This window comes from Papaver somniferum, chromosome 3 (genome assembly GCF_003573695.1).
Source record: "Papaver somniferum cultivar HN1 chromosome 3, ASM357369v1, whole genome shotgun sequence".
NCBI classification, from domain to species: domain Eukaryota; kingdom Viridiplantae; phylum Streptophyta; class Magnoliopsida; order Ranunculales; family Papaveraceae; genus Papaver; species Papaver somniferum.
This window is the reverse complement of record NC_039360.1, coordinates 191,671,724-191,695,900: the sequence shown is the minus strand read 5'-3', so window position 1 is coordinate 191,695,900 and position 24,177 is coordinate 191,671,724. Positions and strand designations below refer to the sequence as shown.

The window sequence follows — 24,177 nt, the reverse complement described above, 5'->3', positions numbered from 1 at the left end:
CGGTTGCGTGCATGCTAGTTTGGCCGACCGAAAATGCACCCTACACTCCTCATCTAGAGAGGTCGATCGTGTAGGACCCATATTGGGCCAGTGGTGAACACGCCAATACCTGTATGGCGGTTATAGTTCTGATCTAAGCCATCCAATCATGCTGGTGAAGTTGGATGGTCGTGATCAATTTAAGACCTTTAGTGGAATTTCCTGCGAACCTTTGAACCTCACGTCTGCCGAACTTCGGGCAACTGTACGTGATTATGTGGCTAGGTCATGGGAGGATCAATTATGCAGGCGTGAAGGGGGTCTGCCGGTGTGCAGGACAACGCTTGTCCAACCGTCCATGGGACGATCTACGCCGTCCAACTATGCCGGTGAAGTTGGACCGACGTGATGAATTTGAGACTGTCGTAGGCGGCCTTTGTTCGTACGACTCCTCCAATCCGCTTCATACCAGCCTGGACATCCAACTTCAGGCTGGTGTTCGGTGGTAGTTTGGGAGGCATGGTAGGTATTCGACCAACCAGGGCATAAGCGGGCCCACTGGTGGTCATTAAGGTGGTAGCCTGCTCCTGCTGAGGATCTTCTAGGCTGGTTAAATCATGCGGCCAACTTGTGTGTTCGTGATTATTTCTGAGACTGAGATGGACAGTCCAGATGCTCGATCGGTCTAGTATAACACACCGAGAGATGTATGCTCAATCGGGCTAGTATAACACACCGAGGGTTGTAGCCAGTACGGGTATTTCGTGCATGCCTCATTAGTGACACTTGGAGATTCGTGTTACTCTGCTGAGAGCAGCACTCATTCGTCATGCCGCACCAATAATGAGAGTTCAGCAGGAACAACACAGGAAATACAAGGATGGTCATGCATTAATCGATAATGCTATAAATTCACAGAATACCGGGATTGTTGCCATATGCTCCATTCTAGGTGAATTAGTAAAGTGGAGAAGTATTCATGACTTATCAGTGGCTTTATCCTTTGCAGGATGTCAGCGCATAATTTTGGCTTTTACAATTTTAGCCTTAAATGAAAATCCACCATCAACATTAATTCCCCTACTTAGCACATAATGGTTACACTATTGTGGGGTAGGTATATGATGGTGACAAATTTGTATACTGAAATGAACAAGCTAAAGTAAATACATATTTACCGCATAGATAGACATCGCCAGGTGTTGTCCTGGAGGTGGTCAAACCTGATTAGGGTTTGGGAGAAAAGTACGAATTAGTCAGTGTTGGGGCCTTATTCATCGGATAAGCTCCGGCGTAGCTAATTCAGCCTTTCTTTAGGGTTTTCTTCAGCACGTATGCGGGGTTTAAAACCGTTATTCGTCGATAGGATTTTCTTGCAGAAACTCCATCTCTTCATCATGTCAAATAGAAGCAGATCATCTTCTTCGTATCACCCAGGATCTTCTGCTAAACGTGCACACCCATCCGAGGTTTATGATGAACAGCTTCGCGATGACTCTCCTGTTTGTACACACCGAGTTAAGAAGACCGTACTGGTTCGTTCTCCCTGTTTTTTACAGAGATACCCATGTGTGACAGTGATTGATGATGATGATTTAACCAGTCCTCTTCCTTCGAACTCAAATACACCCACTCCTGCGGACCTCGATGATGACGATCTGGGTATCTCGTCTTGAAAATATCCCAATGCAGGTCTTCCATTCGATATTCACATGAAATGTTTGTCTTCCAGATATCGAACCTTCGGCTGATTCTTGGTGGGGAAGGAGTTTGTGTCTTTATACACAAAAGTATGGAAGAGATATGGCCATATTGCAATCAGGAATATAGTTCAACACTGTGCATCTGCTTTGGTTACCACAATAAACTTCCTTCTCCCTATGATTGCCAAGATGGAAGATATCTCCATCCGTAATGTTGCTGAATCAAAATTCGAAGAGTGGGAGAACATGGTGTCTACCTGTGAATCGATGGGATTCAATATGGGTTGTCTACGACAGCGTCTTGACATCATCAAGGTTGATCGAGCTGGCATCCTTGCGAACGTAGTTCCTGCTGCGAAGGCTATCTTGGAAGAAGAAAAGGCTCTGGCCGCTGAATCGGAGAAGGTGGAGCAGGCAGTACAGAACTTGAAGAATAGGAAAGAGAGATATCAAGCTAGATTGAAGATGATGCTCTCAAGGGACTATAATCTGCTAGATGGCCTCTTCTAAGCCGCATTCAGATGTATTCTCTTATTGTCAATGAAGTTCATGTCAAGAAGATTTTTGAACATCTTTGTGGAATAAATTGCATTGTTTTTTGATTGGTGAAATGGGCTTTTTCATTAATGCATCTCTGAATAAATTGATAATTCAAACGTGTAATTAAGATAAATGCATGTATTTTCGTGTCATGAGGCAGAGGCGGACAATGATCAAGCATGATATGCCTTGAGCCATTTTCCGTTGATGACTGCTTCTAACTTGCCCCCGTCCACCTTGATGATCTTGTAGTAGCCGGTACTGTAAGCCTTAGTGATTGCATAAGGACCTTCCCATTTTGGTGAGAATTTTGGTGCGGACATGTCTTGCTGGATGTGCTTTGACGTCTTCAAGACCAAATCTCCCACTTTGAAAGCACGTGGTTTCACAGTTTTGTTATATGCCTTGGAAATTCTATTCCTGTACACCTGAGTGTGTTCATCTGCTTTGCGTCTTCTGAAGTCCAGAGTGTCTAATTCAGTTACTCTGGAGTTAGATGTTTCAGCCTCGTTCCAATGGACCCCGCTTGCTGCTGCAATCCTGGATGATGGGATTTTGATCTCTGCTGGGAGGATTGCGTCCGCACCGTAAACAAGTGAGTATGGAGAAACTCCAACGGAGCTTCTGGGCGACGTCCGGTATGCCCATAGTGCCATCGGTAACTGGTCATGCCATTCTCTAGGATTGTCATGTACTGTTCGACTGAGAATCCGGATCAATGTCTTGTTGGTACTCTCTGCTTGTCCGTTTCCTTGAGGATAGTAGATAGTGGAGAAGACCTGTTTAATTCCATATTCTTCAAGTAACTCTCGTACTTGTTTTTTGAAGAAGGGAGTGCCGTTATCAATAATAATATGCTTAGGCACACCAAAACGACAAATGATATACTCTTTAATGAAAGCCGCAATTTTTGCTCCTGTAGTTCCTCGCAGAGGAATGGCCTCCACCCATTTAGTGAAGTATTCTGTCGCGGTTATGATATACTCGTGCTGCTTTGATGACGGCGGATTGATTTTCCCAATAATTTGCAGTCCCCAACTGTAAAATGGCCATGGACTGCTTATCGAGTGTAAAGGGGTGGAAGGCACGTGAACAAGGTTCTCATGGATTTGACATCTGTGGCAGCTTTGAACAAAAGTGGCTGCGTCATCCTCCATGGTCGGCCAATAGTATTTATCGTGTATCTGGAGAAACAGTTTCATCTTCCCTTGATGGTCCTCTTCGTGCATTTTCTTCAGCATAACCGAGATTTCTACCCGATCCAGGCACCACAACAGATCACCTCAGAAGCTCTTGCGATACAAGATCACTTCGTGAAACACGAACCGTTTGGCCTTTTGCTTCATCTTGACGGCATCCTTTTGGCTAGCAGGAGTTGTCCCGTCGCGGAGATAACTAACGTATGGCTCTCTCCAGTCCCCAGTGTGGCTCACACTAAAAACCTCCAATTGGTGTGGTGGCGCTTGACAATTCGAGCAGGACTTCTGAAGTAGTCGGGATTGAGTCTCCATCTCTGGCCAGTAATAGCCTAGGCGTTGAAGTCGTCGATAAAGCGTTACCACCAGTGATTGTCCACAAATTTCGTTGTGAACGCGGTTAAGCTGCAGCTGTGCTTCATCATCCCCCAGACATCTTGATATGGAACCGTCCGGGTTTCGATGATATAGCATACCATGAAGCATGAAGAAGTTTTGCAAGGTTTTGAGACTGACCTTTCCTTGGGAAAGTGAGCTGCTGAGCTCCTGAATGATCGGAGTTCGCCAATCGCAAATCTCGGTGTCTTTGTATTGTGACAGCCATGTTGATTCTACGGTTCTCCTCTTTACTGTCAGGGTTTCTTCTAATCCTTCGAACTTCAATTTAGACGCCAGCGTTGCTAGACAATCGGCGTGTTTGTTGTTGCTGCGACCAACATGGGTTATGGTTGCATCAGCAAAGTAGTTTAGTAACCTTTGTGCTTCTGATCGGTATGGAGCTAGCGTCACTTCCTTCAATGCATATACTCCATTCATCTGATTCACCAGTAGCTTGGAGTCACCTCTTATCTCTAGGCGCGTGACTCCTGCTTGCTTGTATATTGACATCCTTATGAGGAAGGCTTCATACTCTTCTGAATTGTTGGTACATTGGAAGTCCAGCTTGAAGGAGTGCGAGAATACTTCCCCAGTTGGATATACTAAGACTACGCCTGCCACTCCGGTGTTACTGCTAGGAGTGGCGGAGCCGTCAAAATACAATAGCCACACTTCTTCCTCGACAATGAAGATGTCTGGAAATTCTCCAGGAAGATCCTCGTGTAGTCCCGTAGTGCCTTCCCCAGGGAATGCTTCTAGTAAGTCTGTGACTGCTTTCCCCTTGATATCTCTCGGTGATGCACACGTTATGTCTAACTCTGAAATTTGGAGAAGCCACTTGGTCGTCCTTCCCATCAGGACCGGTTTTGAAAGTAAGAACTTCGCAGGGTCAGATTTAGATATGAGTACTACCTTGTTGGACAACAGGTAATGTCTGAACTTCTGAATATAATGGATTGGAGCTAAACATGCTTTCTCCGCCTTGGGATATCTGAGTTCAGCATCTCTTAATATTCGACTGAAGTAGTATATAGGATGTTCGATTCCCTCATCTTCTTCTTGAGCGAGCAAGGCCCCGACGGCGGTGTCACTGAAGGCGGTGTAGAGACAAAACGGCTTCCCTTGGACGGGAGACTTCATGATGGCTGGATATGACAGTATTCGTTGAATCTTTCGGAACGCTTCCTGTTGAGTTGCGGTCCAAACGAAGCTTGTTCCCTTCTTCATCAAGGGGGTGAATGAGGCAACAAGCTGGGCCAATCCAGGTATAAAACGTCAAATGTAGTTCACCTTGCCCATGAAGCTCTGGAGTTCCTTCATAGTTCGTGGTGGCGGCATCGTGAGGATGGCTTGAGTCTTGGACGGGTCCACCTTGATCCCTTCTGCAGTCACTTGGAATCCCAGAAATTTGCCTGAAGAGACACCGAAAGCGCATTTCAGAGGATTCATCTTCAATTTGTATTCATGAAACCTCTCGAACACTTGTCGTAAGACTCATGTGTTGTTTGCTCGATCTCTTGACTTGACCACAATATCATCCATGTAGTCTTCTACTTGTTTATGCATCATGTCGTGGAAGATTGTCGTCATAGCGCGTTGATACGTTGCACCGGCGTTCTTTAAACCGAATGGCATAACGGTATAGTAGAAATTTCCAAGAGGGATTTGAAAGAATGTCTTACTTGCATCATACTCATACATCCTTATCTGATTGTAGACACTGTAACCATCCATGAAGGAGAACATGCCATGTCCACTGGTGGAGTCCACTAACATGTCGATGTTGGGTAGAGGAAAATCGTCCTTGGGGAAGTACTTGTTCAAGTCTCTGAAATCCACGCAGCACCGGATCTGTCCATTTTTCTTCTTTACCGGAAACATTAGCTAACCAGGTCGGATGATGAATAGGTTTGATGAAGCCGGCAGCTAGCAACTTCTGAATTTCGGTTTTGATTTGCTCTTTCACTTCGTGTCTAAATTGCCTTGGAGACTGTTTGATCGGATTGGATCCAGGTACGACATGTAGATGATGGGTGACCAATTTTTCATCCAGACCAGGCATTTCCTCATATGTCTAGGCAAATACATCTTGATACTCCTTGAGAAGTTGGACAAGATTCGCGCGTTCGTCCGTGGACAAAGTCGAACTGATAGAGACAGGCATGGGAGATTCTTCATTCCCGATGTTAACAATCTCGAGCTCGTCAGTTGTGGAGTTGGTGCCATCTTGTAGCTGTCGCGGAGCGTCCAATACCTCCTCTTGTGGCTCTCTTTCTTGAAGCACTCAACTGGGCGGAGAGACTGGGTACCAGTCTCCCTTGCTAATTGCTAACAGCGGCGTCGGTATATCGTTTTCCCCTTCTGATCACGGCTTGCCTCGAAAGCTCGTTCCCTCTTGGTGTGGACGTGGGTTGCGGTTTCACCAGATAAAGAAGAGTGCCTGGTCAGCAAAGGTGCGTTGTGGTGGATAGCCCTCAATGATGAAAGTCGGTCCTCCTCCTGGATTGACGCCCACGTGGGGACTGGGGTGCACAGGACTTTGTCTGATCCTTCCCGCGGAGTTTTCCTTGGCTCGAACAGTTCCACCCCGCATATTGGTGCTTAAGGAGACAATGATGCAGGAATACAGACGACTTCCTTATTCAGCATAGTCTTCAGGCACTGGTGATACGTTGAAGGGACGACCCTATTTTCATGAAGCCACGGTCTCCCTAGTATCATATGATAGTCCGGCTCCTTCTGTATGACTTCAAATTTCACTTTTGACTGAACGGGCCCTACAGATAAATTCAGATTGACATACCTGTATGTGCTGGTCTGATTTCCTTCAAAGTCTATCATTGTGGTAGGCTGCCGTATGATCTTGCATGGGCGAACCTTGGCTGTCCTGAGAGTCTTGAGAGTGATCACATTCGAAGATGCTCCTGTGTCGATGAGGGCCCTCTTGAACTCTGAACCCTTGATGCGTGCGGTAACATGTAGGGACTGGTTGTGACCTTCCTCCGCCATCATGTCGTCCTCTGTAAATGTAACACTATTTACAGATGTTTCTGATGCGTTTAGGACTTCTGGACGTGAAGGGGCCAGGTGTACGTCCAGGGCTATCTGGTTAATTGCAGCAAACGTCTCCGCCCGCTGATTCTTCGAGAGGTGTAAAAGTTCACACAAACTTTCCACTAGAGATGCCGCTTCCTGAAGCACTGGTCTCTGGTTCGTAGTAAAGCTGTTGATTTGAGAGGGACATGTCCTCGGTGTAGAAGTCTCCGGAACACTCATCTATGATGTGATCTTGACGAGGAGATCAAGTATGCCATTTATCGCTTCCTTGATTAGCTCCATGTTCTTCGTGTGAATCTCCTGTACCCGCGCTAGTTCATTCAACGTTGGAAGTCTCCTAATTATACCGTTAGTACGTCGTTGGGAGGATGGGTATATCCGTTGGAGGAATCACCAGGATTTGAGGCCGTTGAGGCAGTCCTAAAACCAACCATCTTGAAACCGATCGAATTGTATTGAAGAAATCGACTTTACAACCGAGAGATTAACCTCCCACTGTGGTCGCCAATTTTTTATGGGTGAAAACTATTTCTGTCGGTTTTGGTAATTTGGGGTGTGTGGATGAGAAATGAATCTAAACCCTAAACAAATACACTGCATGGGAGTGCTTGTGATTTGAGAAATCAATCTGTACAACTCTGGCCTAAACCAAGAAATGGTCGTTCCAGACTTGCTTCGGTCACAAAGTGAAGGAGATGGGGTTGATCTTAGGGAGGGAAGCGAAGAAGGTGTTGAGATTGTGAAGGTGTTGGTTGTGTATGACTTGTATCAGAAAGCTGAACTGGCTTGCAGAATGAAAGCTATCAGTTCTGGTGTTGGAATACGATTGTGTCAACACTTGGCTTCTGTGTCGTCTCTTGTTCGAAAATAGGGAGGAGAACCTATTTATACAAGTAATTGCGCCTAACCCACGTTTCTCATGGGAAGTGGAGGAAGTGGAGTTATGGAATCGTGGTAATTGTCACACGATCAGATAAATCCCACTTCTCCCATCATCACTAACCGTCCATGACTTCCTGACACGTTCTTTTGATGGCGCGTTGTGTGCTGCACGCTGTAAACCACCAGAACAATACCCCAGTAAGTATCCCCCAGTTTGTGACATGATTAATGTCTCGAGTGTGTGGATCATGGGAACCACAAAAGGTAGCATGTGATGCGAGATTAAATAACTAAGTTATTTAGGAAGTCGATATTTATGAAATATCGTGTGTATTCTATGAATGTAATGCATCGAATATATTCAGCACGTATGAAGCATCGCTATTTAAGGCTTAACGGAGTAAGTCACGATTAAGTGTCTTAAAATAGCATCACTTCCGACCATCCTCGAGTGATCGTTTGGAGGCTGTACAGGTAAGCCCTGACTTGGACGATCACTCTGTGTGGAAGAGTGGTGGACGGTGATCGTGGTGATGCCTCACTGGTCGCCTAACTCCTGTCTTAGGCTGTCCGTCCAAGCTGGCGAAGTTGGACGGACGAGATGACTTGCGACCCACATCTGCGACCGTTGGATTAGGGTTTAGGAGGTGCTCAAACACCAACTTTTAGCTTGGTCGAATCCAAGCATGGGACGCATTTTTGGAAAGACCGATTGGTCATGCGTGTAGACGGCATGCCGGTGTACACGTCCGTACCTCGCTGTCCCATGAATATGCGATCTAAGCCACTCCATTTGTCCGGTAAAGTTGAGTGGCCGAGATCTGTTTGCAATAGAAAACCGCGCGACCATGCCTAGTTTGGGCGTACGAATTGAGACACCTAGCCATGGTTTGTCTTGGTCGGTCGGACATGGAGATAGATGGGTCCACATTAATCATGTTGATACTCTCCGGACCTGCTTAGTCTATTCCTGGACCCTTCATCCAAGCTGGCGAAAATGGACGCTCGCGATCAATTTGCGACATATGCATGTCGCAAACCCTAATTAGGGTTTTCGGCCGGTTGCGTGCATGCTAGTTTGGCCGACCGAAATTGCACCCTACACCCCTCATCTGGAGAGGTCGATCGTGTGGGACCCACATTGGGCCAGTGGTGAACACGCCAATACCTGTCTGGCGGTTATAGGTCTAATCTAAGCCATCCAATCATGCTGGTGAAGTTGGATGGTCGTTATCAATTTAAGACCTTTAGTGGAATTTCCTGCGACCCTTTGAACCTCACGTCGGCCAAACTTCGGGCAACTGTACGTGATTATGTGTCTAGGTAAGGGGAAGATCGATTATGCAGGAATGAAGGGGGCATGCCGGTGTGCAGGACAACGCTTGTCCAACCGTCCATGGGACGATCTACGCCGTCCAACTATGCCGGTGAAGTTGGACCGACGTGATGAATTTGAGACTGTCTAGGCGGCCTTTGTTCGTACGACTCCTTCAAGCCGCTCCATACTAGCCTGGACATCTAACTTCAGGCTGGTGTTCGGTGGTAGTTTGGGAGGCATGGTAGGTATTCGACCAACCAGGTCATAAGCGGGCCCACTGGTGGTCATTAAGGTGGTAGCCTGCTCCTGCTGAGGATCTTCTAGGCTGGTTAAATCATGCGGCCAACTTGCGTGGTCGTGATTATTTCTGAGACTGAGATGGACAGTCCAGATGCTCGATCGGGCTAGTATAACACACCGAGAGATGTATGATCAATCGGCTAGTATAACACATCGAGAGTTGTAGCCTGTACGGGTATTTCGTGCATGCCTCATTAGTGACACTTGGAGATTCGTGTTACTCTGCTGAGAGCAGCACTCAGTCGTCATGTCGCACCAATAATGAGAGTTCAACAGGAACAACACAGAAAATACAAGACTGATCATGCATTAATTGATAATGCTATAAATTCACAGAATACCAGGATTGTTGCCATATGCTCCATTCTAGGTGAATTAGTAAAGTGGAGAAGTATTCATCACTTATCAGTGGCTTGATCCTTTGCAGGACGTCAACGCATAATTTTGTCTTTTACAATTTTAGCCTTAAATGAAAATCCACCATCAACACATGTCTACCGCAAGAAGTTACCAATAGCCTAGTACTATTGCAAAGACCCTCTGATGGAGCAAGATTTCTCATGAAGATAATTGGACAACCAATTTTAAGATGTAGCTTGAACAATGGCATCCTGGTGGATTCAAATTTTGTACAAATCCATTAGTGAAATTTGGGATTCCACCGCTTTCATCCGGATTCAATTTGTCCGCAGCCAAATAAGTGAAGGTTTCTCCTTCTAAAATATTCAATGCTTCCATGTTTATTTCATTAACATCATCATTGCATGCTGATAGAATTATTCTCTCAGTTAGCTCCTCCTCGGATACCTGGCTGGATGTTGAATGGGGATGAATTTTGGGCAAACGGGGATACAACTTGCATATCAAATCCTCCGTGTCTTTGCATCTATTCACCGATAAAGGTAGTTGAACTTTTTCTTCTGGTTCTGTCCCGACCTATCACATATGTATAGCGTAAGTAAAATAACTGTTCAAATCTGAATTTTAGGTGTTATCTTTAAAATGCAATGTCAGAGAATGTTACCTTGAGCAAGAATTCTGAAAAAGTTTTGTTTTCTAGATCTTGTAGATCAAGACGCATATTCTTCGTAAGTGTTAGAACGGTTATATTATTCCAAAGTACAGATCTTCTAACACATGCACCCACAACATCTGCACGACCTCCATTTGGTATAACTGGCAAAGTTTGTCTGAAATCTCCTCCCATAACAACAGTAATACCTCCAAAAGCTAATTCGTTTACGCGGATATCCTTAAGTAATCTATTGACCGATTCCACACAAAATCTATGTTGCATTGGTACTTCATCCCATATAATCAATTTCGCTTCTTTAAGAAACTTAGCTGTTGAACTCTGTTTGGGAATCGAACATACACTGGTTTCATTTATCTCTATCGGAATTTTAAAAGTCGAATGCGCAGTTCCACCACCCACCAAAAGTAATGAAGCAATAACTGATTATACAACGGTGAGAACTATGTTAGGCTCTAAATACAGATTCAACTAAACGAATGAACACTGACATGTTAAAAGACAAAGGATGTTACCAGTTGTGCATCGGTTAGTTTGCTTAAACATATTCTAAAATATATTACACTAATTAATATAGTTTTAGCAAAATAATAATCCATATTAACTCAAAATAACAATGTGTTTTGTAGCTCAGACAAATAAAAGATACATTAGTTATCATTCATAATTAGGCATTTCTTTCGTCGAAATTAGTTAGTCAATATTAGAGTGGTTCTTAGATTGGTTGTGACAACAATTATTTTCTGAATTGCCATTCTCAGATTCTTTAATCATTAATTTTTTCATGGGAATTTTGGAACTAACATCTAATGATTAATTCATAGAAGCAATATTCAGTGAAATTCATGTTGTTTTAAAACCATTAATATAATGTGGTTTTATAGGTATATATACTTCTGGTCGTATTGTCAGATATGACATTATTAACATTGAGGTTTTTGTGAGTTAATTTCTCTATGAGAAGCATGTTGCACATCTTAAAGCAATGAAGAAGAAGTACCTGATGACGCAACGGTGAGAACTATGTCTCCTCTGAGTCGACAACTCGCAGCTACTGTGTTGTATAAAAATGTTTTTCCTGTTCCTGCACTGCCGTTTAGAAAAAAGGTACGACCATCCATTTTTTCAACAGACTCTGTTATTGTATTGTACGCGGACAACTGTTCCGGGTTTAAGCCTGCAATATTTCGCCGAAGTTCTGGTTCTTTTATTGCAGATTGAAGTAGTCTATGTTCGCATATCAATCTGTTTCCAAAAGAATTACCCCAATTTTCTTTCGGCCACGGCATTGTAGAAAAATCTTTTAGTTTTTTTACCTCCTACACGAAGCAATTTATCCAATAGGAACAATCCATAGTACAATGTCTGTTCATCCGTTGGATTTGGAATGTCAAACACTGTTTTCAATCGGTTTGCAAGATCATCGCATATTTTCAAGCCAAACTTCGCCCACAATATTTCTGGTTCAGTTGGATTACAATCAGATAAGATGATCTTGAATAGATTCCTCAGTTGGTTGCCGGTTTGGATATCCAGTCTCTTCAAGACATTCTAGCCATTCACCATCATCTGCTAGTACTCCAAGTGCAATGCAGGCTTTCTTGAACGTATGATGCAATTCTCCTTTCACTATTTTTAGTTGCTCAAACGAATTGGCACCTGGAACAACGGTCAACAACAATCTCAAGTAGAATAATTCTCCGGCACTGGGAGAAACAAAATACACTCTAGCAATTGCAAACCCTGTTGCCTAATTGTCCACAAAGTGTTGTGGTCATCAAGCCACACAAAGTGTTGTGGGAACTTGTGGTACGTATATGCGGGTGTTGTTGGATTTTCAGCATAATACTCAAAGTAAGTCATTAACGTTGACTTATAGTTCTCAGCTTTTTCCGCAACATCGTCTATTGTCCCTGCTGATTCGTAGATAATTTTTTGCTTCCCGGGAAAGTGAATTGCCAATCTTTCGACGTGCGGATGTTCCTTATGCATTGAATAACCGTACAAACGCCATGCAGCTTCAGGAGGTCCAATATACCTTGCATCTATATACATTTGAACCTCATCTTTTGGTCCAACAACAACTGTTGTTTTATCATATCCTTTGTAGATGTATTTATTTATGTACTTGACTGCTCTTATGCCAGCACATACTTCAACATTTATATGGCAGTTGAACATTCTCGATAAATGTGGATTGTAAGGTACAACATCAGTATTGTATGCCTTGCGTCTATTGCGAACGATTACTTCCTTTCCATTATCCCGTCGCCGATAGACTGGGTACCCTCCACCATCTAAACACGTAGCATCATTGTATTTTTTTGGGTAATTTTTAGTACATTTTCCTTCTCTCATGCAAGGCCACTCTAGATCTCTATCACCACATGGTCCGTGCACCATACATTTCCTCACTGTATCAAAGAGTATTGGGTTTTCTTTCTCGTCCGGAAGTTCGGCTGAAACAAATTTGTCTACCTGTTCAACCGTACATATTTTCTGTGACTTCTCCAAGAATATTAACGCATGCATATGCGGCAGTCCACGTTTCTGAAATTCTATGGTGTGCACATGTGCGACAACTTCTCCAAACACATTCTTTTTAGTTATCTCATTCATTAACGCTTTCCTTTTCAATTCAAAAACTCGTGCCACTAAATCAGGACGATCTTATGCATATTGATGTGATTTAAGCTCATCCTTTATTTCTGTCCAGTTCGGATTTGCAGTCATTGCCAGAAAAATATCGGGATGATGGTTAAACCGTGTAATTGCCATCGAGTCTTGGTAGATCTCGTACATTTGTCTTGGACTTCGAATATGTGATGATGGCAGAACACACGGTGTGATTAGGCTTTACTCCGGATTCTTTCATTTTTATTATGGAAGCATAATGATCTGCGCGCAATTTCCCTTGGTTAAACCTTAGCCAATCTAAACGATTCTGTTCAGTCGAAGCCCATGCATCCACTAAGAATTCCTGGAAAAGCTTTCCTCCTCTCAGAATTGTCGAATATTCTGATTTCCGCTGGAAAAGTCGGTAGTCGAAGAACTGCATATGACTCAATCTTGTATCTGTGTAGTTTTTTCCGTCCCACTGCGCGAGTTCGGTACTCCACCCTAGTTCACCATAAGGGAATAACAAAACATAGTGCAAAGGTAGATATGCAGGATGACATTCATCTATTCTTGTGATGACATTCATCTATTCATGTGAATCCGCTTCCGTCTTTTAGGTGCAATAGAATATCGCGAGTTGTTGTTACGTCGCTAGGCTTTTCAGGTACGATGACAGATACTTCTTCTACAGCCGGCAGATTGTAACGTCTCTTATCAGAATTCTCATTAAAATGAAGAGAAACTTGCACAAGTTCATCAGATGAAGCCTGTCTATCTTTCAAAATTTCATGTGCTTGGCGATATAATGGAGAGAATATGTTGTGCTGCAGTAGTGTATCTTGAATTGTTTTAAGAACTTCTCTACTTAGATGTGGATTTATTTTTTCACGTATGGCCAATGCATGAGCTGGATAATATAAGAACAACTGCGAGCAAATAGCTTCAGCTTCTTTTGCTGGCATCAAAGAACCACTGTAATGTCGCAATTCTCCATGAATCAAAAAACTTGGCGGACCCCTACCTTGTTTGGCTCTTGTATCGTATTTGCATCCTAGACTTGTATAGGCATTAACAGCATTGTAACTTCTGATATTTTCTCTAAAGTCTTTTGAACGATCATCATCTTCTTCAGCTAACTCTTTTAGTTCCGGAGGAGGTTCACGAAGTGCTGGTAGTTACACTTTCCCTTTGTGACAACATTTGCTGAATTTGGGATTTATGAAAGATGAATCAGATGTTTTTTCATCAATCAAATGCAATGCGCCACAAAATGGACATTGAACATCCATTTTCCCAACATAATTTCGACCATTCTCATCAACACCAGCAGCTTTTCTGCGAGCTTTTCTAACCGCCTTAGGTAAATTTTTGGATTGACTGTGCACACTGTCATCGGAACAATAATAATAATCACTATAATCATCGGACGATATGTCTGGAGGTAGAAATGACCTGTTTTAAAACAAATAACAAAACAAATCGTTAAAACTACACTTTAACATAATTAATTTTTGGATTGACTGTGCACACTGTCATCCGAAGAATAATAATAATCACTATAATCATCGGACGATATGTCTGGAGGTGGAAATGACCTGTTTTAAAACAAATAACAAAGCAAATCGTTAAAACTACACTTTAACATAATTAACTTATAAGAGTAGTAGTTTCAAATCTTAGTTTTACATTTCATGTTCATTTTCAGTGGATACTACACGGTATGAATCTATCTGCGTATTCCTCTCCACTCCAGGTAAATTCATCTGCAATAAATTGAAAGTACACATTATTATTGCTTAGAACCGGTTTAGCACACTAATCTATGAATTTCATAGATCATAAAAAATTAGAAGATTTTGCATAAAATAAATCAAACTATTTCCACTGGTGTACAAAAACATATCAATACAGTGTTCAAAGTTAGGTGACTAAGAGATAGTTGAATTTTCAACTGTACGGACTCTATGCGAAGTGTCACCTATGCTTTTAGTTTGGACCTTGGATATTTATACAAAGGTCGCTGTAGTGTATTCAGTATGAAATTGATTGGTAAAGCACCATTATCTAACACTGAATTCAAAAGGAACGTATTTCCCAAATTTCCCAAGATGACCAATTCGCAATGAGGCCTTAGTAGTGGATCCACAATATTTTCTGGTGCAATAATCAGCTCAGGCAAAAATTCACGACTGTTCCCATCAATTTTAAATTTACCTGATCCCCGCACGAAGCCTCAAAATCTGGATCTGTTGTCTCTTTATTTAGCAGAGAGGATTCAACAGTATTCCTTTTTTTTGTGCACCGAGTATTCTGCAAGTTCATAGAGGATTCAACAGTTTTCCCTTTTTTTTGTGTACCGAGTATTCTGCAAGTACCAAAGTTATTAAATCCATGGCAGCACTTAAAAAATCATGAATAAATAAGCAGCAAAATCTCATCATTATACTTGCCTGTAATTGTCCCTGAATCTGCATATCTTGTTGTTGTTCATGTGATTTTAATCGTTTCTCTCACGAACGACGGGGTTTCTGCGCCGAGGACCGCGTTTGTTTGTGTGTTTGTTCACATTCTGTTTGAACATTGTGTTCAATGATAGTATCACTGTCTTCTTCTATTTGCTGACTCTGTTTACCTCTTTCAAGACATGCTTTTCTCGCCAAGCTGAAGATTGTAAATAGGTGTTAGAAACGGTTTCACTACATAAATATATCTTGGTTACAAATTAGAATTATACCTTTGATGGTTCTCTTTTTGGCTGCTGTTCTTTTTCTTTATTCTCTCGTGCACGACGTTTCTTTTGCGCCAAGGAACACACTTCTCTATGTGCTTGCACCTTGTGTAGATTTTGAATACAAATTTAATCAATATCCTAAGTGAATAATCTTTCAACATAAATTTACTGCAACTATGGAAAAATTGGCCATCAAAAAATATACTTTTGTTGGCTGTTCTAATTCTTTGTTACGGCGTTGTTGCTGGGAGGAGCGCCGCCTTTCCTGTAAAATGAAGCAACTACATTATTTAACTTCTCAAACACTCACTGAGTTAAGTTTTCGCTGTGAACATCTGCCAGTTTAAGGTATGTTACATGCTGAAACCTAAACTAAACGAATCAGTTAGCAGCTCTGTAAAGAAAACAACAACAACCGAACATCAATGTTGTTCATCACTTGTTTGGTGGTTGGTTTTGATCAGTTAGAGCTGTTGTATTTAATTAGTGGTTTGCATCTCTTTTGACTCCTTAGTTCTGACTGTGCAAGTAACAATAAAATTGGACATAAAGTACCTTCGTTCTTTCTAGTACAAATTCATTACGAGCGCCCTCACTGCATAATTCCTGAGTAAACTGTCAAATACAAATTAATGTAAAATCAGTTGTATATAAGAATGCTTTAAAAGAAAAAAGTTATAGATAACATTTTCTCTAAATAATGCTCTATTGCATTTTTTTTTAAACTTACGTATCCTTCATTACTGCATGACTCATCAGGTTGAAGAAGAGTCGTGGGAAAAACGCCTTGCTGATCGATACCGCATGACTGATCAGGTTGAAGATGAGTCGTGGGAATAACGCCTTGCTGAATGAGAATATCATTGGCTTGTTTAGCTTCGCCTTGTTTAACTCTTTGACGATATGCTTTTCTTGCCTGTGAGCGTGCCTATTAAAAATTTAAACAGAACAGAGTCTAAATCTATTTATTCAATTCTTCTTTTTATTCTTCAGCAGAATTAGAATCAGAATTAACGTGTTACCCGTGATGGTTCCCTTTTTGGAAGTTTTTCTTTCTCTCGTCTCTCTCTCCCATCGTGCTTTCTGACCTAAAGATGCTGCCTGTGTAAATTAAACACAACATTATTTTCTGGTTTTCATAATTAATTCTACTTATTATAACCTGTATAAGAATATAGATTACAGAAATTTACGCTGATTTTTGGTAGTTGCTTGCATATTTAATCATGCTCAGGAAGAGTTAACTTCCCCCTGAAACATACAAAGATTATACCAAACAGAAAAATCAATCAGACAAACCAACTTCAATAAAAATTCAAACAAAAAAACCGGACCTTAATAGAGAAATTTAAACTACACAATCGAATGCTCATCTCATAATTACAATACCTCTGTTCCACAATGCTTAATGACAATTTATGCTTCTCCAAGATGGTGCCAGACCTAGATCAAAGGTATAATCGTAAACGGAGCACTTTCCAATGCCAATAGTTCTGCATGACGGTGCAAATAGCTAGCTAAGGTGTATATATATAGAGTATATGGGAAAACTGTTAAGATCAGGAAAGCCAGTTCAGCTAAAAAACGTGTATATAGAGGATAAATAGGAGAACTGCGAGGTTTAGGAAATCTAGAGTTATAACTGGTTTTGATTCCTTGATTAGGGAATCTTGTTAAATTAGGAAATCTTTTGTTTTTTATTTTATTATTATTAGTTAAATTACAAATCCAGTTAAAGAAGGAAATCAAAATCAAGAGTTTAAACCAGTTTTGGTTTTGGCTTACTCATATAACCAAGCCATCTGTGGGATTCGAACCCACAACAATCATGGGTGAAAGCCATGTGCTCTGCCATTTGAGCGAAGACAACAAATATGATTTCTTAACACTTAAAGGATTGAATTACATGACACAAGGGGATAAGCTTTTCTACCTTTACTTCAAGAATGGAAACATAGACCCCACCTGATTGAGTACTTACAGAGGCTGCAAGCAAAAAGGAGCCTACGAATAGGAGATGCATAAATAAGAATATTGCCAGGGTGCAGACCACAACTTTTCTCATTGCCAGGGTGTCTCGATTACGGGATTTGAGGATCACAATTGCACACATATTGGTTCCATAAATTTGTAAGTAGATCTAGGAAAACAACAACTCCAGTTCCAACTGGAACCTACTGAACAATATGACGTGCATAAATCTAAATTCTGAAAAGATAATCACAATGTGGAGTCCTTACATTTTCGTCCAGGAGGAGCAGATTGCTGGTAACTTCTTTACTTGACCTGAAAATCCATCTCTGTCACTGGTGCAAGACTCTCATCTTAACCATGTGAGATTTTCCCGTCTCTATATCATTTAGCTCATTCAACTTGCGACAACACCTTTTTGAGCCTTGCCCATGAGGTTGTCCAACATCCCCTACAGCCTGCACACATATTGGTTCCATAAATTTGTAAGTAGATATATGAAAACAACTTCTCCAGTTCCAATTGGAACCTACTGACCACTACCAATTAGTCAGAACTACAAATTTCTTTGGTTACCAAAACAGCCAGAGAGTATAGATAGTTTTATTCACCTCACCATTATCTTGATCAGTGTCATGACTAACAGAACTGGAAACCCTGCACAAAAGATACGGGTTCATCAGTTTACCATATCGAATGCTATTAAAAATACCAAAATTCAATCAATTTACTGATCAGAAAAAGAAAAAAAAAAATCAAATTTAACAGTAAACAAAGGAAAGAAAACGAAACAAAACTGTGTTAATAAGAAACAAACCCCCACAGACACCCCTCATCAAGTTACCTTTAGCTGGACAAACACACAGCAACAGACACTTTTCAAAGATCTTGATTCTTCTGTTTGTGTTTCTACATTACCCATTCATAAATTCATAACATTTTTCGTTTTCAATGCCATAACAAATACCAAATTCAATCAATTTAACATTTTTCGTTTCCCTACCTACGTATATGATATTGGATGGATAGAATTCAGTGGTACCAACTAAAACATTCAATTAACATTCAACTACCTTCAATTTACAATCAAAATAAACAATAGAAACGTTCAACAAAAGTTTTCTTCTTAACAACAGCTGCAACATCTCGGCTTGTAGCAGCTTCAATTTATTTCTTCATCAAAATAACATTCTCCCTTCTTCATTCCTTTCCCATTGCTCCAGTTGGTTCTCCTCACCAGCAGCACAATATACTCAGTAGTCACAGATTATACTTGTCAGAGAAAGTTATAAAAAGTCGTTCCTTTCTTTTGTTTTTCTTATTGTTATAGCTAATAAGTTCCTCTTGTCGAGCTTGGCCTCATCTAGAGCCTGCACAAATATGAGCAATCAAACTAAATCCTACTGATTGTGTTGTTAAACCTGTCTACAGTTTTCTAAAGATCTCCAACATAATAACTATTGACAGATCTCTCCTAGACCTCTGAAACGAATGTAAAATTTTGAAATTTTCAGTAACCTCTTTGGATGTCCTGATCTCCAACTCCAAGGCGTCCAAGGGCAGAAGTCTGTAATGGGGTGCCAGAAATTTCATGAAGCTTCACTTCAGGTTGATTATAAGTTGCAAAACCAAAATCAATCCATTCAATGGTCAAGTATTAACACAGTTGTCATGACAATACATATATCCAAGGGAGAGAGCTCATACTTAACAAAATACTGAAGTAAAAATATCTAGCTAGAGATGTTTGTAATTTCGGCTGAATTCATAACAAAATAAGCATGCGATTCAATCAGTTACCAAAATCAAAATTTAGAATAAATAACGATCATTCACATCCTGGTGCTAAACATAGGGCTGCACAAGAACCGGTCTACACGACCTGAACCGGAGTAGAACCGGAAAAACCGGACTTGTACCGAACCGGAACCGGCTTGACCGATACAGACACCGGTTCTGAAATTTGAGAACCGGACTAGACCGGTACAGACACCGGTTCTTGGGGAGAACCGTACTTGAACCGGACCATTTGTACCGGCTGTTATTAGCCGTTGAGATCTATCTAGGTTTTTAATCCTAGCCGTTGAGATCTATATAGGATGTCGAGAACAAAAGAAAATGAAGAAGCATTCTTCATTTCTTTCTTCTTCGTCTCTTCTTCTCACTCAGCGGCAGCATCAGTTTCTCGATTCTCTTAGGGTTTGAATCGAGATTGAATATCAGTAATATCAGTGGATCACCATCTCTATCAGGATTCAGGTCAGTATTCTTCTCCTTAGGCTTTGAAACTTTGAATCGTTTGATTGTACATTGATTTTCGTATTGAATATTGATTTTTTTGACATAATCTCTAGCAAACTTTTTGATTTTATGAAGTTCAAATCATGGGTATGGTTCTAATTTCAGTTTTATGATCCGAGTTTTGATTGTATTGATTTTTTTAGGGTTACTGTATATCTGGTTGTATTGATTTTTTTAGGGTTTATTTTTTCATTTTATTTTGTTTTGGTTTGTCTGATTGTCTCTCAGTAGAATTCCTTTTCTAATTTCAGTTTTATGTTCTAAGTTCGTTTGTATTTTTTTTTTTCAGATATTGAGAAGATTAGTCCAAAGGCCAAAGCAGAGAAGAAGGAAGAATTAGATTTTTGGAGTTCTCAAGTACTGCACAATGGCTTGTGGTAAGCTCAATTTTTACTCAACTCTTATATAAAGAAACAAGCAATAAGAGTTCAGTGCATATTGATATGGATCACAATGCAGTTTAGCTATTCCTTGTTAAATTTACTTGAACCTTTACTGACTACTGTTTCTTGTGCAAATTTACTTACTTGTTAATTTCCTCTTTAACTATAAATGAATTTCAGGCTGAACCGCTGAACGCTTAAGGATCGTGATTTGTTTCAGGGCAGCAGGTGTTACAAAATACCCATTAAAGACTTAAAGTACTTCAGAGTATGTAAACTAGCTTGTATTTCATTAATTTTACTCTTTCAGTCATCTTCGTTGTAGTCAGGGATATGAGTGGGGAAATGATGAGTTCTTTCAGTCATCATAGTGCTCAGCTAACAAGATATAGGGCTCCTAAATCTGATTGATAGATTACTTGAACCTTAAAATAAGAAGTGTGAAAGATTACTTGAACTCTTTCAGTCATCATAGTGCTCAGTCATCATTAACTGCATTGCTAGATGACCATATATATAATACCATTGGTTGATTATTATTTGTTTCTAATACTCTATAATGAATGTTGGTATAATCTGAATGTAATTGGTTCTGTTTTATGTTTGTTAGATGACCACATCAACTGCAACTCCAACTACAAATGCAACTGCAACTCCAACTACAAGTACAACTCAACAAACAGAAGTTGGATCATCATCTCAAGCTGCATCTCACACAAATGAATCTGAAACTGCAACTCCAACAAGTAAAGGCAGAGCTGAAGCAGTTGAAGTTGGTGATAGCAAAAAGAAGCACGGCAGAGTGAGATCATCTGTTTGGTTGGAAATGACTAGGATAGATGATGAATGGGCTGAATGCCGTTATTGCCACAATAAATACAAAGCTCACAATGACAATAATGGCACTTCTGGATTGCGAAAGCATTTGAATAGATGTCTAAAGAATCCTAACAGGAAGAAAGAAAAGGGACAACCATCTCTGTTGATGCCACCCCCAAAACCAGGTCAGGATGGTAAACTTATTGCTCATACTTACAATTATGATAGGTTAAAAAACCGGTACCGGCGGTACAGGTACAAGTACAGGTACCGGTACTCAAAAAGAGGTACCGGTCAACACCAAGTACAGACACCGGTTCCATAAGAGAACCGGTCCGCACTGGAGTATGTGCAGCCCTAGCTAAACATAGTGGTATAGGACTATCAAGTCTTTGAATTTGTTCTCATACACCCTACATGGTTCAAATAGCTTAGTTTGGCAATGTGAAAACAAAGAAAAATTGAAGCGGACAAATACCTGCGACGAGTGCTCTCACTATCAAATAGTCTAGCATGATCACCACACTATCAAATTTCTGGCATGATTACCAGAAGCAGAAAAGTATAGATCCCCAGCAGCATATAAAAGAATGTATTTCATCCTGCAATAACAGAAAATAGATACATGAACATGGTAAGCTTTTCCTAATGTAGTTCCTAAGCAAGGTACTGCAAATTCAAAACAAACATACCTCAGAAAATAAAGTTTGCGTAATCAGATTGTTGCATAATTATTATCTACAAAATCTTATTTCCTTTACTCTGACCTGCCAATATGCACCAATCTCCCCAAAAAAGCATCATATTAAAGAACTTAGTTCACCAAGGATAACCCCTAAACTTAATTAACACCGTCAATTTAGTAATCCAAAATCAAAATTGACCCAAGAAAACAACTCCCAATGCTAACAGAACTGGAAACCGTGCACAAAAGATATGGGTTCATCAGTTTACCATATCGAATGCTATTAAAAATACCAAAATTCAATCAATTTACTGATCAGAAAAAGAAAAAAAATCAAATTTAACAGTAAACAAAGGAAAGAAAACGAAACAAAACAAAACTGTGTTAATAAGAAACAAACCCCCACACTGCCACACACCCACCCCTCATCAAGTTACCTTTAGCTGGACAAACACACAACAAAGGACACTTTTCAAAGATCTTGATGTTGGAAATAGAACTAATAATGTAACTGAGAAGAAGATACTTAGCTCAAACCGATGTTGCTGGAGATGCACAGAAAATGTAGAGGCACGTATACGATACGCTGTCCTAAAGGCAATATCGCCTGTTACTCCGCTGAGATGCTATAGCAGTTGGCGAGTCACCTCCAGGATACAACTACTGATAGTACCCCTCAATGTAGCATACAAAGAGAGTACCCTTATAACTTGGCAGTGTTAGCAAAAGCTCAAAACAGAGAAACTAGAAATAAAAACTTATTTTCTGAAAGCAGAGGGAGAGCAGAAGAAGAGATGTTTCTCTGTTGTGTCTCAAAAGAGCTCAAGACTCCTCCCTTATATAGTGTTTAAGACGTTACAAACGAGAGGAAAAATGCATGCAACAAAACCATGCGTAAGACAGAAATACTGGTAATGTTTGGTTAAAAACAGTGTTGCTTTTGTGAGGCTTAGAGCAGTGTGTTGGTCACTGGTAATGTTTGGTTAAAAACAGTGTTGCTTTTGTCAGGCTTAGAGCAGTGTGTTGGTTAAAAACAGTGTTGCCAAAACAAATACGTACAGACAAGAAAGCCAGGACAAACATGTGCAGACAAGGAAGGCAAGACAAACACGTACAGACAAGAAAGCCAGGACAAACATGTGCAGACAAGGAAGGCAAGACAAACACGTACCAAAAGTTTTAGCAAAAAGATAGGATCTAATGAACCCACACCCACACCCGAGCCTGACCCGACCCGACCGACGGCGGCGGCGTGCGTGCTTCTGTGCGAAGCACCGCGCGTACGGGAAAGGAAACCTTTCCCTAGTCTAGGCCTTCCCCCCTCACACAAAAGTCTAATGACCCAAGGGACATGCCCTTTTAGCCAATTCTATGGTATTTAAGTCTAAAACTCTTTAGATTTTAGTCTATGTGGGACTATTGTTTTATCTATTCAAATGAAAAAACAAGTAGTGGGAAATAGGTCTAGATATCAAAACATAGTCCATGCAAATTTGGTATAACAAAGCCGTTTTTTCTAACAATCCCTCACATGAATGATAAAACATATCGACTAAATACGAGAAAACATAATACATCAATATTAGGCTAAGGTGTCCCAGAGATTGAACCTTAACTTAGTGAGAGGTTACCGGAACTGCTTGTTGTTACGGTGAACACAATGTCTTGAACCGCCAACAGTGAGTGCAATTCAGAAATAACAACCACACTTTGATGTCTCAAAGAAAAAGAAAGCTGCCAAGCTCTTTCCGTTGTGCCCGTTTTGGTCGTGGGCTAAATCCCGGACTTAATGAATGTCTCTAGAGAAAAAGCTCAAATTCTCATAGGAAACGTCCCTACTTCCAACATCCACATAGGTGAGTCCATTAAGAGTGTCCTTCCACACTCCGCTTTAAGCAAAGTCATGGAACTCATTAAGATCTTGACAGATCATCCTAAAACATGCAGGTAGCACTATCATACGGTTACACCATAGGAAGGGACAAAGATAGTGCTCTCTTGACATCACCAAAAATTAGTTGTCTCATTGAACCTTATTCTTGGAGCTCCATTCACAAGGTTGAGTGTCCTTCATGGCGATTTATTCTATGAGCTTGAGTCCCATCCCCTTCGATGTGGATCTAACTACCTCTCTAGATAACCCTTTCGTCAAAGGATATGCAATATTCTCTTTAGACCTTACAAAGTCTATAGAGATGATGCCAGTAGAGAGTAGTTGTTTCACTGTCTTGTGTCTTCTTCGAAGATGTATAGACTTTCCGTTGTATACACTATTCTTTGCG

The 24,177-nt window shown here is 40.8% G+C and overlaps 2 protein-coding genes and 1 long non-coding RNA gene across 3 annotated transcripts; 1 reads left to right on the top strand and 2 right to left on the bottom strand.

Annotated features, from left to right (window-relative positions):
* Positions 1 to 11,866: 11,866 nt before the first annotated feature.
* On the bottom strand, positions 11,867 to 13,005 carry LOC113360460. The gene is made up of 2 exons (XM_026603969.1): positions 12,129 to 13,005; positions 11,867 to 12,045 (listed from the first exon to the last, which is right to left on the bottom strand). The coding sequence occupies exons 1-2, from the start codon at positions 13,003 to 13,005 to the stop codon at positions 11,867 to 11,869; spliced, it is 1,056 nt and encodes a 351-aa protein (XP_026459754.1).
* A 2,535-nt stretch (positions 13,006 to 15,540) lies between these two features.
* Positions 15,541 to 17,207, bottom strand: LOC113361982. The gene is made up of 7 exons (XR_003365472.1): positions 17,126 to 17,207; positions 16,930 to 16,987; positions 16,467 to 16,837; positions 16,292 to 16,351; positions 15,942 to 16,001; positions 15,740 to 15,838; positions 15,541 to 15,666 (listed from the first exon to the last, which is right to left on the bottom strand). It is a non-coding gene; the product is annotated as an uncharacterized LOC113361982 (long non-coding RNA).
* A 3,309-nt stretch (positions 17,208 to 20,516) lies between these two features.
* Positions 20,517 to 21,722, top strand: LOC113360459. The gene is made up of 3 exons (XM_026603968.1): positions 20,517 to 20,659; positions 21,002 to 21,477; positions 21,641 to 21,722. The coding sequence occupies exons 2-3, from the start codon at positions 21,002 to 21,004 to the stop codon at positions 21,720 to 21,722; spliced, it is 558 nt and encodes a 185-aa protein (XP_026459753.1). The 5' UTR covers positions 20,517 to 20,659.
* Positions 21,723 to 24,177: the final 2,455 nt, after the last annotated feature.